The 15379-nt window shown below is 44.2% G+C and overlaps 1 protein-coding gene across 1 annotated transcript in view; it reads right to left on the reverse strand.

Moving 5' to 3' along the window:
- The window catches only part of SLCO5A1 (solute carrier organic anion transporter family member 5A1), a gene marked incomplete at its 5' end in the record, with an annotated part of 69425 nt that extends 54348 nt beyond the window's left edge, over nucleotides 1-15077 (reverse strand). The window contains one exon of the mRNA XM_032442594.1: nucleotides 14240-15077. Coding sequence (XP_032298485.1) covers nucleotides 14240-15077 — 838 coding nt within the window. The remainder of the gene's footprint in view (nucleotides 1-14239) is intronic.
- Between the last annotated feature and the right edge of the window lie 302 nt (nucleotides 15078-15379).

The raw sequence follows: 15379 nt of genomic DNA on the forward strand, positions 1-15379 counted from the left end.
CAGATCTTCAGCCACCAGGAAGCCAGAGATAGATATCCACAGCCTAGAATGTAGAACCAACTAACAGGTCTTGTAAGTCTAATATGACCTAAGTAACAGGTTTTGCAGGTCTGTGCCAAGCCTGAGTGTGGACCACACAGTCTTATGACAGCAAAACAGAAGAATCTTCCATAAACTCACACAGCAACACCAACTACTGGAACTGCTGTGAGTTTCTCAGGCCCTGACATTGATTCAGTGAAAAGAGTTGATCCAGATCACAGCCTTATAACCTTAAGAAGAATCACTTTAGCAGGACTAATGACACAAATGTGTGCTGTTCTGTCCCACTCAATGGGTGACACTGAAGATCTACACTGAAAACCCATACAGGAGCCTTAACCTTAGCCTTGGCCAGAGTGAAAAAGCCATTCCTCTCCTTGGTGAACAGCCTTAGTAAATAATCCTTAGTTGACAAAGGGGTTATCTTCATCCTTGTGCAGACATCCCAGCCTACGGAGAGATGCCTACAATAACTGCCCCATAGTGAGCTAATGGGTGCCCCACAGGGAAATGAGTTATTCCTCAAGTGCCCTCACATGTTTGAGACAGTCCTATAACACTGGACAAAAAAACAAGTCATTGCCATTGACAAGGTCCTGCTCAACTTGGATAGATCAAAGAACGTGAAAAGCCAGAGATCTGAAAGAAACTAAGGGAAAAAGAGATAGGAGTCTCACAGAACCACGGAGAAAAAGAAGGAATATAGTTTTGCAAGAAACTGAAAGGAAGAAATTTAACTCATATTTTTTACTTTAGACAGAAGGCCACCAGAAACATAATTTGTTACTAACTGATTCTATCAATAAGACCGCTCACAGCTCAGTTGGGATTCTGAAAGAAATGAATATTCATCTCATGGGGAACAGCAGATATCAACATGTAAAGTCAACAAACAACTTTTAATAAATGAAAATATTTGGCTTTTTTATTACTAGGTAACGTGTCCTACATATTTTGGTTTGGTTTGAATTTGTTTGTCAAATAAAAATTATATATATATATATATATAATATATATATTTAATGCTAGTTTACATTTCCACATACGGATCAAAAGTTAATACAACAGAAGTTAAACATTTCACCCTCATCAAATGTAAATCATTTTATCTAGATGAAAAAGAAAAAAAAAGACTGAATCAATATATTACCAAAAAAAAAAAAAAAAAACCACAGATTTAACTGAGTAATAACTTGTCAGAAAAAAGAAAAAAAAAAGCATCAGAATATTTTAATTGGTTCAACCAAATGTCATTGTTTAAACACTGAGTGCAGCACTGAAAAAGTAATTACTGTTACAAGAGGTTCTCCTTAATGATACTATTATAATTACATCTGCCTTCCTTTTTAAGATATAAACTGTAACTGTGATTTAGGACTCCATTTGGAGCTCATTCTCTGTCACAGTAAGATATGTTAATATGTTACTAACTTGCAATGTTAGCGTTTCCAAGAAAAAAAAAAAAAAAAGAAAAAAAGAAAAAAAAAGTGACATATATTATAAGAATCCTTCCAAGATATTTCAAAAAGCCCATAGATGGAAAACTGAAAAATTCATAATCGGCAATAATCATTTTCACTGTTCAGATAACTACTCAGCTGACACATTTTGAGGAAAACTGGCCAATGTGCTTTTATTTTAGCTGTTATTTTTTAATAAAATCTGAATATTCTTCTAATTTTTCCTTTCTGTGAGTAGGATAAGGTATGGAGGTTTTGTTTCTTAGCTATTTAGCTTAGTAGGTTATTAAGCACATTGTTATTTTCCATTAGTAAAAGATGCTGTCACACGTAGCAAACAGACATGAAAATCATAGAGGCCAGAGGTTATGGACAAATGACTTTCAGCCAACTTTAGACACACTTATGTAGGAGTAACTTTTTCAGCAGGATAAATAACTGCTAGAGTAATATTCCTAGAGAGGTGTTAGGCTGTCCGTAACTGTGAGAAGTTCACTTTAGGTTAAATGGTTTTATGGATATAGAACTTTGCACAGGGATAGCACTGTAATGAAATCTAATTCAACAGATGTCAGAGCAACTGAACATTAAAGTCCTTTCTAACCCAATAAAGCATGAAATTACCCCATATATTCTCCTTTCGGCTCTATCACAGTGGTCTTCACAGACACAGTCATCATCCTTTGGACAGAACAATTCGAAGAGCCAATAATCTTCTTTACCTTCCTCACCGAACCATCCCCAAAATCTCCAAAGCCCTTCCCCAGGTAAGAAAGAGCAGAGCTGGCCCCATGCTCATCACCTAGTGCTCTTGCCCATCAGCTGAGCCTATATTAGAAGCCTTACAATGGATGGGCTCAAGACCAGCTGTGGCTCTTCAGGCTGCATGAGGTATTTACTTCCAGATTCCGCTGGAAAGACGATTACCCTTGCACATGCAATCTGCAAACTATCACAACCTTTAATCAGCTTACCACAGGCAAGTTAGGCTTAAGTTTGCACGGAAGATTAAATGTGAGCCCTAAATCCCATGAAATTCATTGAAAGTTGGGTCCCTGGCATACTCGGGCTCCTTGGAACACCTTAATAAGCTCAGTTATTAAATTACTCTGACAGTGAGATTGACAGGGAGGTCATCAAAGAATGACACAGAGAGTTACCTGCAATAACCAAGGCAATGTTACTGGTGGTCTCTGCTGCTGGCAGATCACAACCAAGCACAGTGACAATCCACTTGGCATCCTTCCACTCTACGGCAGACTTTTACATGTGAGAGAGATGTCTTTGCATGCTGGTGGATCCCTAACTAAACTTTCAGATTCAGACTGAAAATCTGCCCACAAAACAAATGAAAGCACACAGTTTACAGATGGGGGGAAAGAGTAATAATATCAACTTCAGCCTACTGCTGCCTCTGACACAGGTGAAGCTCCTCAGCTATTTCATATAGCATATCTCAGCAATACTCACACTGAAGGCAGCAGTCACACACAGCACAGTAAATTCAAGTACACCTGAACTTTGAGATGCCTCTTGAAAGGGTTTCCTCTTCTCCACCATGCAGTGGCCCAATCCCATCACTGGAGTAACTCCTGACACCAGACACACTGACGTGGCAGCACTGATGTATGGCACACTGGAGGAACACCAAACCTAGGGTTCAATTCTAACCTCCTAATCTGCAGAAATTGTTGTTAAACACAACACAGCTGCTCTTTTCATGCTCCCAGAGCAGCACAACTACAGCTAGCACTATTTTGCTCACTTTGCAAGTGCTCTGCTGAGATTTTGCTCAGCCTGAGACAGACGTACAGAACCAAAACTCTTTTTGGATCAAATGTAGTTAAATCACCATCTGCTAACTCATATAACAAACCACTCAGGCAACTGTTTCTTTCAAAACAGAAAACTGAGAGTAACACAGTACTATGGTTTTAAAACACTAAAACTGCTGGGAAAAGCTTAGCAACTGAAAGATCAAAACACTGCAGTGAAAAACTAGCAGAGAGATGACAGCAGAATCAGACATTTGTTTTCAGCAAATACAGCTGAATAACCACACAAAAATATTACTTCTTAGTTTCACACGCACTCAACTGTGCAGAAAGTTCCAACAGCTTGTCTTTCCTTCTCCATAGGAGAAACAGTTCAGAGATACCACATCAGGCTCCTATCTTTGGCATATTTAACATGGGCCCATAATTCAGAATTCAACCATGTATGTTCATTGGCCAGACCTGCAAGCCATTACCATGGCATTAACAACATTCAGATGGAGAGTCCCCCGAGGACAAAGGAAATGAAGTGCTATGCACTTAAAAATCCATTCATAATAGGAAAATCCAAATGTTTTTGTTCAGCTTTTTTTCCTTGTGACATTCTCATTAAACACTGTGACTCTAATCCAGAACTCTGATTTATTCCCTGGAGAAAGTATAGATGAACTGTTTTGACACATTAATCTTTGACCGTTCAGTAAAGTGCAGTAGGAGCACTTTGATCTCAACACATGCAAAATCAGAATATATTATTATAGCAACAGACAATTAGCAAAGTACAGCAATTTTATATAAAAGTTTGCTCCCAAGACTGAACAAGAAAGCTGTTCATACAGATAAGTGCTTATCAGTAGCAGAGGTGACACAGGGTTACCTAAACATAGGTAATCTCTCAGAAAAGCCCTGAGAAGCCTGCGGATGGCTCCTTACAGTCATACAAATTCTCTGTGATACTGAATACAGCTCAGAATGGATTACGTCAGTGCTACCGCACAGAGTGCAACTCAACACAGACTGTCCTTTATTAGCACACACTTCTGAAACCCATCAGGGAAGTAATTACAGAATGCCAAAATAGGGAAGTCTGAAGTCACAGACCATTCCCAATGAGAGCAAATGGAAAATTTCTTTCTCTCTAGCCTACTAGAGTCTCAATGTCATGAACAAGGTACTGAATGAAAACAGGAAAAAAGCAGTGGTCCTCAGAGAGGGACGTGACTATTTTGCACCCAAGAGCAAAAGAAATTTGAAACGAATAACAAGAATTGAAAAGTAAAAATGCATTTCAAAATGGCAGCTCAATTTTCTTCGTTCTACAGTGTTTCTGCCATCAAATCCAGATAAAGAAAATTGACACCAGTTCCCAAATTATTTCACAATGGAAAAAGACACCTATTTTATTTTCCCCTAGCTGGTTTGGTGAGTTGAGAAATTGTTAATAAACCACATGTATATTCATTATTTCAGATTAATTAAATTTTACACAAAAATTCCAAGAGGATCCACTATCTAAGAATGAAAAAGCTTTACAGATCTGTTCCTGCTCCCACTCAGTATCAGGTACGCCTCGTTATCTTCAGAGGAAGATGCACATGTCTGCAGTTAGCAGTGATTTATTAACACTTCTCAAAAGCTTTTCTGAATCTAATGTTCATTGGATGCCAATCTTCAGAACCACGAGGCCAAGACAGCAGGAACTCACCATGGCTCTGGCCTTCAGAAGCACAAAAGCATTAATATTAACTAAATGCCTCCAGCCCTTCCTTTCTGCTCTGAATCCCCTTGGTGCACAGCTAATTGCTTCTCCCCTCAGTATACGTTTCTCCTGGGCCCTGCTGCAGAGCAGCCCAGCCTCCTGCACTCTAAATCAGATGAGCAGCTCAGACACAGGAACCCCGAGCATTCAGGGCTTTTCAGGGTGCCTCACCTCAGAAGGCAGCTGAAGTGTTTTATGCAACCCAGGTGATCTTCTAGTTTTAATTCAGCTGAATTTCTTATATTAGGAAATAAGCTGAATTACAAAAATGAAAATCTCCGTGGCCTTTTTAAAGCAAGCGCATCAATTAGAAACATGAATAGAGTGGTCTTGATTGCAACTGACATTACTACTGTGAAACATGAATATTTTCAGGTGGAGAGAGTACTTTAGTTAATATAATGATAAAGAAGTATTGAGGAATCTGGGAGATACAAATGACAAATGTGCTTGTCAAAAAACAAGCCCTGAACTGATGACACTGACTTGTGCTCTATTATTACTTGCTTCACAATCCCACGTAAGAGGATTACTGTCTATTTTGGCACTGTGTATAACAAGAATATACAGCACATAACCAAGGGGTTGTGCTAAGAGACTGCCTCATATCATCACTCCCACACTAACGGTCTCTAAGGCACAGCTCCCACAGCACAAAGCAACCAACTGTCCACTCCCCGAGATACAAGGAAATGGGGGGAAGGGGAAGCGAAGAAGTCAACAAGCCTATGGGGTTTAATTCAGTGGGAATGAAATATAGTCTAAATTAATGTCAGAGTCGTATTATTTTGCAGTCCTCTGCATATAAAAATAACTACTCTGCCCCTCATGGTCCACATCCTAGTCAGTACCAAAGCAGCAGAAAGCAATCTCAAGAGCAGCCAGGGAATCTGACAGTCACAAGAGCCATGCTACCATCTCTTCTAATGCCACGCTACTAATTCTTCTAATATCCCTGGACAGGCCACGCAGCAGGCATTAATCCAGCTCTAGAAGAGTTGCTTAGCCCAAAAGTCATACTTCAGAGAAACCTTTATATTCAGACCACAAAGAAACCCATCTGAGCATCTTACTAAGGTAGACATGGGAAATTCACTACATTCCTAATACACTACAACATTTTTTTTCCTGTCAGGCACAATTCAAACAAAAAGCAGCTGGCTCACAGTGTAGGATGTCTATCTGCTAATATAAACCTCATGGCTATCAACCTTTTCTACCATGACCATCCATCAGTCCGCCCACTAACTGTGCCAGTTATGTCTTCTCCTCCTGTGGGGAACTGGTCAGCTCTGACCCCACAGATACCAAAATATTTCAGTGTGCTGACCTGCGCTCACAGTGAAATGTTATTTCTCACATACTGAGAGAATGTCACCCGAAACTGCAACATTTCTTACTGATCTATTCCTCAAGAGATGTATAAAAATAGAGTATAAGTCTGAGAGACAAAACACAGGGTTTTCTTGAAAGCAATGCACTGCTTCAGTCCACAGAATGCTCTACTTCTGCATGTTTTAAGTTTGAAGAAAGGGGTGAAGAGAAGTATGAAAAGAGGAATAAAGATAAAGGGAAGTTAAATACAGATAATAAACAGTTCATTTTCACCCTATTCAGATAGACCATTTTCCACTGAAAATAGTACTATTCATCCAAAGGAGTAATAGCTGCTCTAACTAAATAAGGAGAGAAACTTTTTCACATACCTTTCTTCATATATCCTTCTGTTTTTCTCTTGTACGCTGAATCTCCTACCCTTACCATCAGCTGAAAAGGCATAAATGTACAGAATCCTTCTCACACAACACGTGCAAAGGCTTTTTTCAACTCCTTTCATGTTAGCTGGCTGGGCAAATACCAGTCAATTACTTTCACCTCATTTCTCACACAAGGCTGACCTAAAGCACATAGGTGCAACTCCTTTATCCAGTCTTTTTTTGGTCTTTTCCTTCCCCACCTCCCACCCCCACTCAAGGTGGAATGACTCTCTGCTTGCTGTGTCCTACTTGCTTACAAATGTCCAAAGCTGGAGCAATTATCCATAAACTCAGCAACAAAAAACACCCAAATCTAAGCAACGAATCATAGAATCATTAGGGTTGGAAAAGACCACCAAGATTATCCAGCCCAACCATCAACACATCACTACCATGCCTACAAATCAATTGCTAATACGTATCAAGTATAGAAAGAAGACAATGCTAACAAAGAAATGTCTTTATTTGACATTCTGCACAGGCTCAGGTGTTATAGGTACCACGACACCAACGCATACACAGAGCTTTCAAGTATCAAAATACTGCAACTGCTACTTGGGAACTTTAATTTGGAGAACAGCTCTTCCTTTAAGCATCAAATTCACCTCTCAGCACTGCCTTAAAAAATATTTATGGCACGGCATTGCATTACAGCGATGCAGCGCTCGGTTCTGAGCACCTTTTACATTGTGTATAGAACAGAACTAAGGTTCCTCTCATTACAAAGTAGCACCCATTAATGGATGCATGCACAACCCCAAAAGCTCACTTTCAGCCTTGAGTTGTGAGTTAAGAGAAAAAACTTATTAATTTTCTGAAATTCCTATTTTAGGCCAATTACACAATGTACCAGATAAATGTCTCAGCTTGCGTACATCAGCACTACCATACTGCAAACTCAAAACCTCATGTGCTATCTCTATTCCCCCATGACTACACAATTTCCCTAGGGATACCCTCACTATTTCTGTCACTCAACAGCTGCATTAAATCAAGTTGATGCAAATTGCCCATCAGTTTTACAAAATCTAGAATCTGCAAAATTACACTGCCATCTTCTATAGTAGGTGATTTTTTTTTTACCTCTTAGAATGGGAATTGCTGAAGTCAGCTACAAGACCACCATTGCTACTGAACTTCTTTTTCCCTCACTGGAATAAAGGAGCAGAAACTCCTTTAGTTTATAAACTCCTTATAAAATTAGATTAAAATCAGAAAATGGCAAACTATTTCCTGATTATTCTTTTGATGTTGAGATATCAGAAGTGAGTAAGCCAGGTTCTGGGACTCCCTGGCAGCATCACCTCCAGCTCTTCCCACCATAGCATGGTGAGTCCTGTGCTACCAGCATGAAACCCTCCTTTCTCCTTAACATTTCCTGGTTTCTCTTCAGCCTCATCTATTTCACTTGTATCAAACCTGTGAGACTCTGAGCTCATTCCTTTGGGACTGTTGGTGGGAGAGGCAGCGTTTTGAGCTGCCCGATATATAGCAAAAACCTACCCAGACAATAGCTCGGCTGAACAGAGCAATTTCTCTTTAAGGACAAGGAAAGCTTACTATATAGCAATCTCAGGTAACAACTTACAGAGTATTTCCTCTACAAATATGCTTGGGACACAAACAAGGCTTGCTTAGCACATTCTGTGTGAGTAATCACAGGTCAAGTAGCCTCCACAGAGTGCTCGCAACTCTTTCACTATCTGCTGTGCTTTATCTACACACAGACATTTCTTTAAAAGACTGTTGAGGAGGTCCAGTATTCAAACTTGGGACTGATAAAAAGGAAATGATGAAAAAGGAGAAATGGGAACCTAAGTGTTATTCCAAGCCAAGATCCTTGACTTCAGGAGCACTCTGGCACCTCCAAGTGCCTCCATGAAACCCATAGGAAAATAGCAAGTAGATCTGGGAAAAACATGGTGGTAAACTATAACAGCAAACACCAAGCCCTGGCCAAGTATCCACCAGAGGATATGCTCAGCTATTATATGGATTATCTGAAATATTCTGACTCCAGGGAATACAGTTTAACAAATCCAGAAAGGAAGGATCCATAGAAGATCTACTTTTTATCTAATAGAATAAATTAACTGAAAACAGGCACCTAAATACAGAAAGTAGTCACTAGTCTACAAGAGCTGACTAAATTCAAACAGGTGGAGAGCTGGTAGGTGGTTTCAGAGCAGCACTGGATGTCAAGAAAATGCTGAGATTCCCAAAGCTGTCACTCCAGACCTGTAAGCACCAATGGGTGCAGACCCCAGGAGCAGAACTATCTGCAGCTGAGGTCCTGCTGTGCATGTTACATGGTGAAGGAAGCCTTAAAATCAATAAATATAGGCATGGGGAAAAATGAGAGATCAAAAAATGTCCCAGCAAAGTGACAAAAGCAAAGCAAGCTGCAGGAAAACACTGAGGAGAAACATAGTGGAACAGCATAGGAGCGTTTATCTTCCTTCAGTAACTTTCATGTCAGCTTGTTCAAATCACAGGTATAAGTATCCATGGGATTTTGTTGTTGTTTTTAGTTGTGTTTTTTTTTCTGATGGCATCTCCTCCAGATTCCCCAGCAGAGAAATCACAATGGAATTCCTACTGGAGTGCGATGTTTTTCACCATGTTATGCATCTCAGTGCCAATCAGGAGGTGAGAACTGGTGCTTGGGATCAGACTGCCAGCCAAGCGCAGGAGCAGCATACAGCAGCACCCAAGTTCTCTGTGCTCACACCTCTCAGCTTGTGGAGAGGCTGAAGGAAAGGGAAGAGAAAAGGCCCATGTCCACAAGCACTCTCACTAGCACTGTGCAATGTGCATGGATTTCTGGACCTCTGACAGCACAACAGATGCACAAACTCAGCAACAAAGCAAGAAGACACATACCTCTCTGTGCTGCAGCACACTGACATATTCTTTCCCATTATGTCCTTTTTACTCCTTGGCTCTCGGTGGAGGTGGGGCATAGGTCTGGCTGGCTGACAATCTCCATGCTGCATCAAGGGCTGCAGAACCCAGTCCTGGCCTCTCTGAGAGCTGCAGATGGGTTTGCAGAGGCACCCTTGGGCTGGGAGCTGAAACTCCAACAAACTCCAAGGGTGATTCACAGGGAGGAAGGCCATTGGCCTGCCCTGCCCTCAGCACACACAGTACCAATGGCTTGACAGCTTCTTCCATCAGCAGCCACAGGCCAAGCTCACCCCAACTACTGCAGATTCCCAGACTCACAGAATGAGATGGGTTGGAAGGGACCTTAAAGATGACATAGTCCCAACCCCCTGCCATGGGCAGGGCTGCCATCTGCCAGTCAGGCTGTCCAGGGCCCCATCCAAACTGCCTTGAGCACCCACAGTCAGCGGAGGCAGAAATGCCAAAGGGACTGACTGAAGCAGGAGATGGTTCTGCACGGTTATTTCTCCACTGCTTTCAAAAGAAATGTAAAAATCATTTAAAAGTGAAGATCAAAATGGAGTTTGTGCCTTCTATGTTTAATAAAGGTTTTCAAAATGTTATCAGGATTAAAGACTTAAAACAGGTTTAAAAGCAAAGTGCGAAACCAAAGAAAGATTCTCACATTTCAGAGTCACTTTTCTGCCCCTTAAAAATCCGTGGATGAAATCCACTCACTTGCTTTAAAAATTCCCTGATCAAAACTCGGAGATGCTGGCAGTTTAAGCCTGGTTTAAAACCCCACCTGCACTCCTTATGCAGCCAAATCAGAAAGCTATTTAACTCTGTGTGATGGGAAGGAGCAAGCCCATCTGCCCACCTACATGAGATTCTCCTCTCTTTTGATTGCATAAGCACTCATACAGCTTACATGGCCACAAACAAAGCTTGGCAACGTACATGGGCCACTGCATGAGAGTTAAGGGAAGCACAGCAAGTATCCCAGCAGCTCCGAATCAAAGCCACCTGCAGCTGCAGCAGCAACAGTGATTACAGGGACTCTACAAAACAATCAGTGTACAGAGCTAAAGTTTCCAGCCACAGGGTAACTAGACACTGGATCCCAATCCTTCAGTCCCTGGGAGAAGGTACAGACAAGCCAGTGCTCAAAGGCTGCTTTCATGTCTAAGTTTCCAGGCTTCTCTGGGGAACTCTGCAAGCCCAGACACTTGTCTGCCAGAATCAGGTCGGCGGCAGAGCTCTCCCGGGAGGAGAGGAGCTGTGCTCTGAGCAAGCAGCATTCCTGAGCACCAGCAGGTAGAAGGGGCACTCCCAGACTCAGAAGGTCTAAGCAAGTACAGACCCTGCTCAGCTGTAGAATAAGGATTTACCTACACACAGACATTTCTTTAAAGGACTTCATAGCTGAACTTTAAGTAATTATTACAAATCGTGTCTGCTGCCTGATCAGCATTTTGACATAAAGGAGGTTACAAAAATGCCAGAGAAGCACAATACTTAATGTTCTGAGCAATAAATCACATGTGGAAACAGAGCTTGATCCAATCCATGCATACACGCAGCCCTCTCAGCTGTACCCTGAGAGGCTGCATTGGACTGGGAGCACGGTGCCCAGCTGCTGCCTGCCCTGCCCCCTGAAAGCAAACAGCTGCTCATGGGCAGCTCTGAGCATCAGCCCACAGATGAACTAAGGTGTAGCTTTCACTCAGATAAACCGATCCCACAGCTGAGAATAACCTGAGCACACTGCTCTTTAAAACAGGAAATCCAGCAAGCAATAAAAAACACTGGTGAGCATTTTTACCAGTTTCAGCTTTGATACTCTTCTGCTAACGTTAGAAATAGCAATCCACAAATGGTCCTCCTGAAAACAAAGACAGAGTTCAAGTATTTTAGAAACAAGTCTAAATATTTATTCTTCTTCCAGGGCAGGAAAGGATTTGACTTCGCTACTTCTCATGCCATTATCTACACCAACCTCAGTTACACACATACATCCATTTTTTCTGCTATTTTCCCATAAAAGCTTTATCTTTGCATTTTGCAATTATTGTTTGTTCTCTAAACTACTGAAAGCCTACCTTCTGTTACATCTGCATAGGCCATTGCTAATAACCCATCATCACCAGCCAACAGCATTCCTGAATAAGGCAATACAAGCATCCTTACCACAACAACTAATCCATCTACAGTCTGTCTGGGGGGTTACAAGTGAAAGCCAGATACTTCTGAATGCTGAAATATTCTTATCAGTCCAATCAGATTATCTGTGCTTAAGGGAGTCAGTTCTTGCATTTCCCAAGCACCTGCTATAATTCCGGCTTGCTTCCAAGGCTGATGCCACTCATTTTCTCCAGGTCAACTCTGTAGCATCAAAGCCCCGCCAGGTCAAGGGGCTGAGGAGCCCAAGCTTCACAAGGGAGAAACATCCTGCAAGAGTGAGCTCACACATCACTGTGCAGGCACCCGAACACGCGTCCCCTTGGCACCTCCTTTGTCCTACTAAAAGCAACATACCACCTTGTGAACTGGCACCTGGCCACCCCGACAGATGGACTGGAGCGCAGGCAGCCAAGAGACTATGTATAAGCACCAAATATGTTTTTGAGAGCAGGACTTCCAGCCAGGAATGTTAAAACAGCTGTCTGCATTGAGCTTGCATGCCTACACTTAAGAGGATATGCTATTGCCACTCGAGCCCTGAGCTGGATTAACTTGAAAAATAAATAAAATAGCCTCCACATCCACATAAGGTGAGCTTTTGCAGCATCAGGATTAGTGATGCTGAGGGGGCTTCACCACCCAACAGTCAGTGGGCAAACTAGAAGCACAGCTGAGCAACCAAGCACAGGTTGCTCAAGCCAACACGACCTCTTTATTTTTTCCTTTCCACAGAACTCAGATTCTACTCTTGCACTTAAACACCGTGTAGCTTAAAAACTGACAGGAAACAAAGATACATCCCAGTGAACAGTGCTTTGTGTTCATGTTAACTCTTTTCCCGGTGGACAGATCAGACGGCTGGCACAAAACCCACATTCACACTTCAACCAAGTATCTCACCTTCACTTTTCTCAATCACTACACCAAACATCCCATCTATGAGGGCATTCCCAGTATAGATCAAAGCGGCACTCGGCGCCTGGCTCCAGGCTCACCCACAGCCTTCCAGCAGTTGCTGGTGTCTTTTACCTTTGCTAACTTCAAGGCTGATCTCTGCAGCAATTAAAAGCTGCCTGAGTCATTTTGCCGTGACTTCCTGTGCCAGTAGAAATTTATGGCAGCACAGTTTCTCCCACTCAAGTTCCGAAGTTATTGGAAATTGAGGATTTCCAATAACTTTGCCTTCCTCTCGCTCCACTCCTCCCCTTTGCCCTTCGTGTCTCACCTGCAGCCAATTCCCTCTCTTTTTCCCTTGTTTTTAAAGCCCAAAACCACCCAGGCCATTCTCAAGACACCGCATATAGAACTGACTTGAAAATGGTTCAGGGAGCAGTTGTGTTGCTGAAGAATAGGTCACAGGATTTAAACAACTGATGTGGATCATTACTTTCGCTTAACAAAGTAATTACCCACACACCATGTGCACTCCTGTCATAAATGTCTACTTTACAGGGAATTATTACCTCCAAGGTTATTGCAAAGATGCAGCAAATTAACTGGCACTGGGAATGCTGAGCATCCATTTAGCAGCTATCCCAGCACCATCAGCGCCTCCCTTAATCTGAGAATGATTTCAAGGGCCGAGATTCATTTCTCACAGCATCACAGAAGATACAAGCAGAGCGCAGGGAACAACCAATCCTCCTTCACATTACACACGCTATCAAAAGTGTACAGTGTTTCCTACCACCTCCAAACTCCAAATAAGTTCGGTATTTAGTTACCCAAGAAACTCCTTTCTCACGTGACAGGAAGACCTCATGTATCTGCCAAACACCAGGTGCAGAGGGCTGTAACTTTGGGGTGTTCCTTGAGCTCCCACAACTAAGCTCTCATCCTGAAGGTGTCACTTACTGTTATATCCAAGTTCTTTCCAACCGAGTTCCCACGTGACTTATTGACACCTGCCAAAATTCATTGCTAAATAACTTCTGGGAAAGTAAAACAAAACATGTAAAAATCTGTCAAAGAATTGATGAAACATCAGCATTATAAATACTCCCACGTGAAAGAAGGCTCGCTGGCCAAAATTTGGAAATACATTGTTTCTGCATTAGCAATAAGAACCCTCTTGAAGGGGCTGAGCTAACTGTAGCACTGCTTGCAGAAGTCACCTGCTCATGCTGGGGAAGGCGACCTTCTCTGATGTCCTGCTCCACACTGTTACACACTGCCTGAGCTTCACCTGTCACTGCTGGTCACCATCCCATGAGGAAAGGGAAGGAGGGGGGAGGGCATTTTATCACAGGAAAGCACCACAATTTTATTTGGAAAGTCACCTTTGGAAGGCAAACTGGTGTTGTTCAGAAGGCACAGGGTTGAAGCACCTTCAGATAGTGCCTCAAAGACCCAGAGCTCAGACAAGAGATGCCTTACCTAGGTAAAGCGAGGCGTTCTCTTTCTTGACATTATCATCCAGATATGTTGGTCCCAAAGTATAGATGGGTGTGGAGCCCATGCCGATGAGAATTTGGGCACAAATGAATAAAGCTACATAGAGGGAGTGATCGTTCCCACCGGAGTCCTTGATGCAGGCCGGAGAGTCCCACTGCTCCTTGGCGGTGCCGTTGCCAGTCACACACAAGCCCTCGTTGCTGATGGAGGAGTTCAGCTCCTGGATCTGGTACGGCGGGGAGATGAAGTGAGGTAGGGAGAAGAGAGCGGCCCCCAGAGCGATGAAGAAGCCCCCGACGGCCAGCCAGAGCGGCCTGCGCCCGCGCCCCCCGAAGTAACTGATGAACACCACCACCACCAGGCTCCCGATGTCGAAGCAGCTGACCAGCAGCCCCGACTCCGAGCTCTTCAGGCTGTATCTCCGCTCGATAGTGGTGATGACGCTGCTCAGGTAGCCGGACACCATGAGGGACTGGATGAAGGTCAGGAAGCACATGCACACCAGGAAGAAGCGCGAGTCCGCCAGCACGGTCCTGAGACACGCTCTGCCCGGCGGCCCCGCCAGCAGCAGCGGCGGCGGAGGCGGCGGGGGGGCTCCGGGGGACACCCCTCTCCCGGCCGCCGCCGGCTCCGTCCTCCGGGGGAAGCTCCCGATGGCGGCGGCGGCTGCGGGCGGGGTGCGGGCAGTCCCGGCGGCGGCGGAGCCCTGCCCGTCTTCGGGAGCCGCCGGGGCTCCGGCGTTCGGCGTAGCGCCGCCACAGCCCCCGGCCACCAGGGGGGAGCCGAGCGCGGCCCCGCGGCCCCGGGGCACCGCCCCGCCGATCGCCGGCAGGCTGCGGCACCGCGCCGCCGCCGCCCGCTCCGCCCCGGGGCAAGGCTGCTGCGCCGCGCCGTCCGCCGAGGCCATGCTGAGCGCCGCGTCTCACTGCCGCCCGCTCGGCTCCATCGCCGCCGCGCGTCGAACGCGCTGAAAGAGCCGGCGGGAGTGCAGCATCGCGGGGAGGGGACGAGGGGAGGGAGGGGACGGGGGTGGCCCTAGCCGCGGCCGCACGTGTCAGCCCGAGCCGCTTCTGGCTCCATCCTCCCTCGGTCGCGCTCAAGGGGCCGCCCGCCCTCCGGGAC

This window comes from Coturnix japonica, chromosome 2 (genome assembly GCF_001577835.2).
Source record: "Coturnix japonica isolate 7356 chromosome 2, Coturnix japonica 2.1, whole genome shotgun sequence".
NCBI classification, from domain to species: Eukaryota; Metazoa; Chordata; class Aves; order Galliformes; family Phasianidae; genus Coturnix; species Coturnix japonica.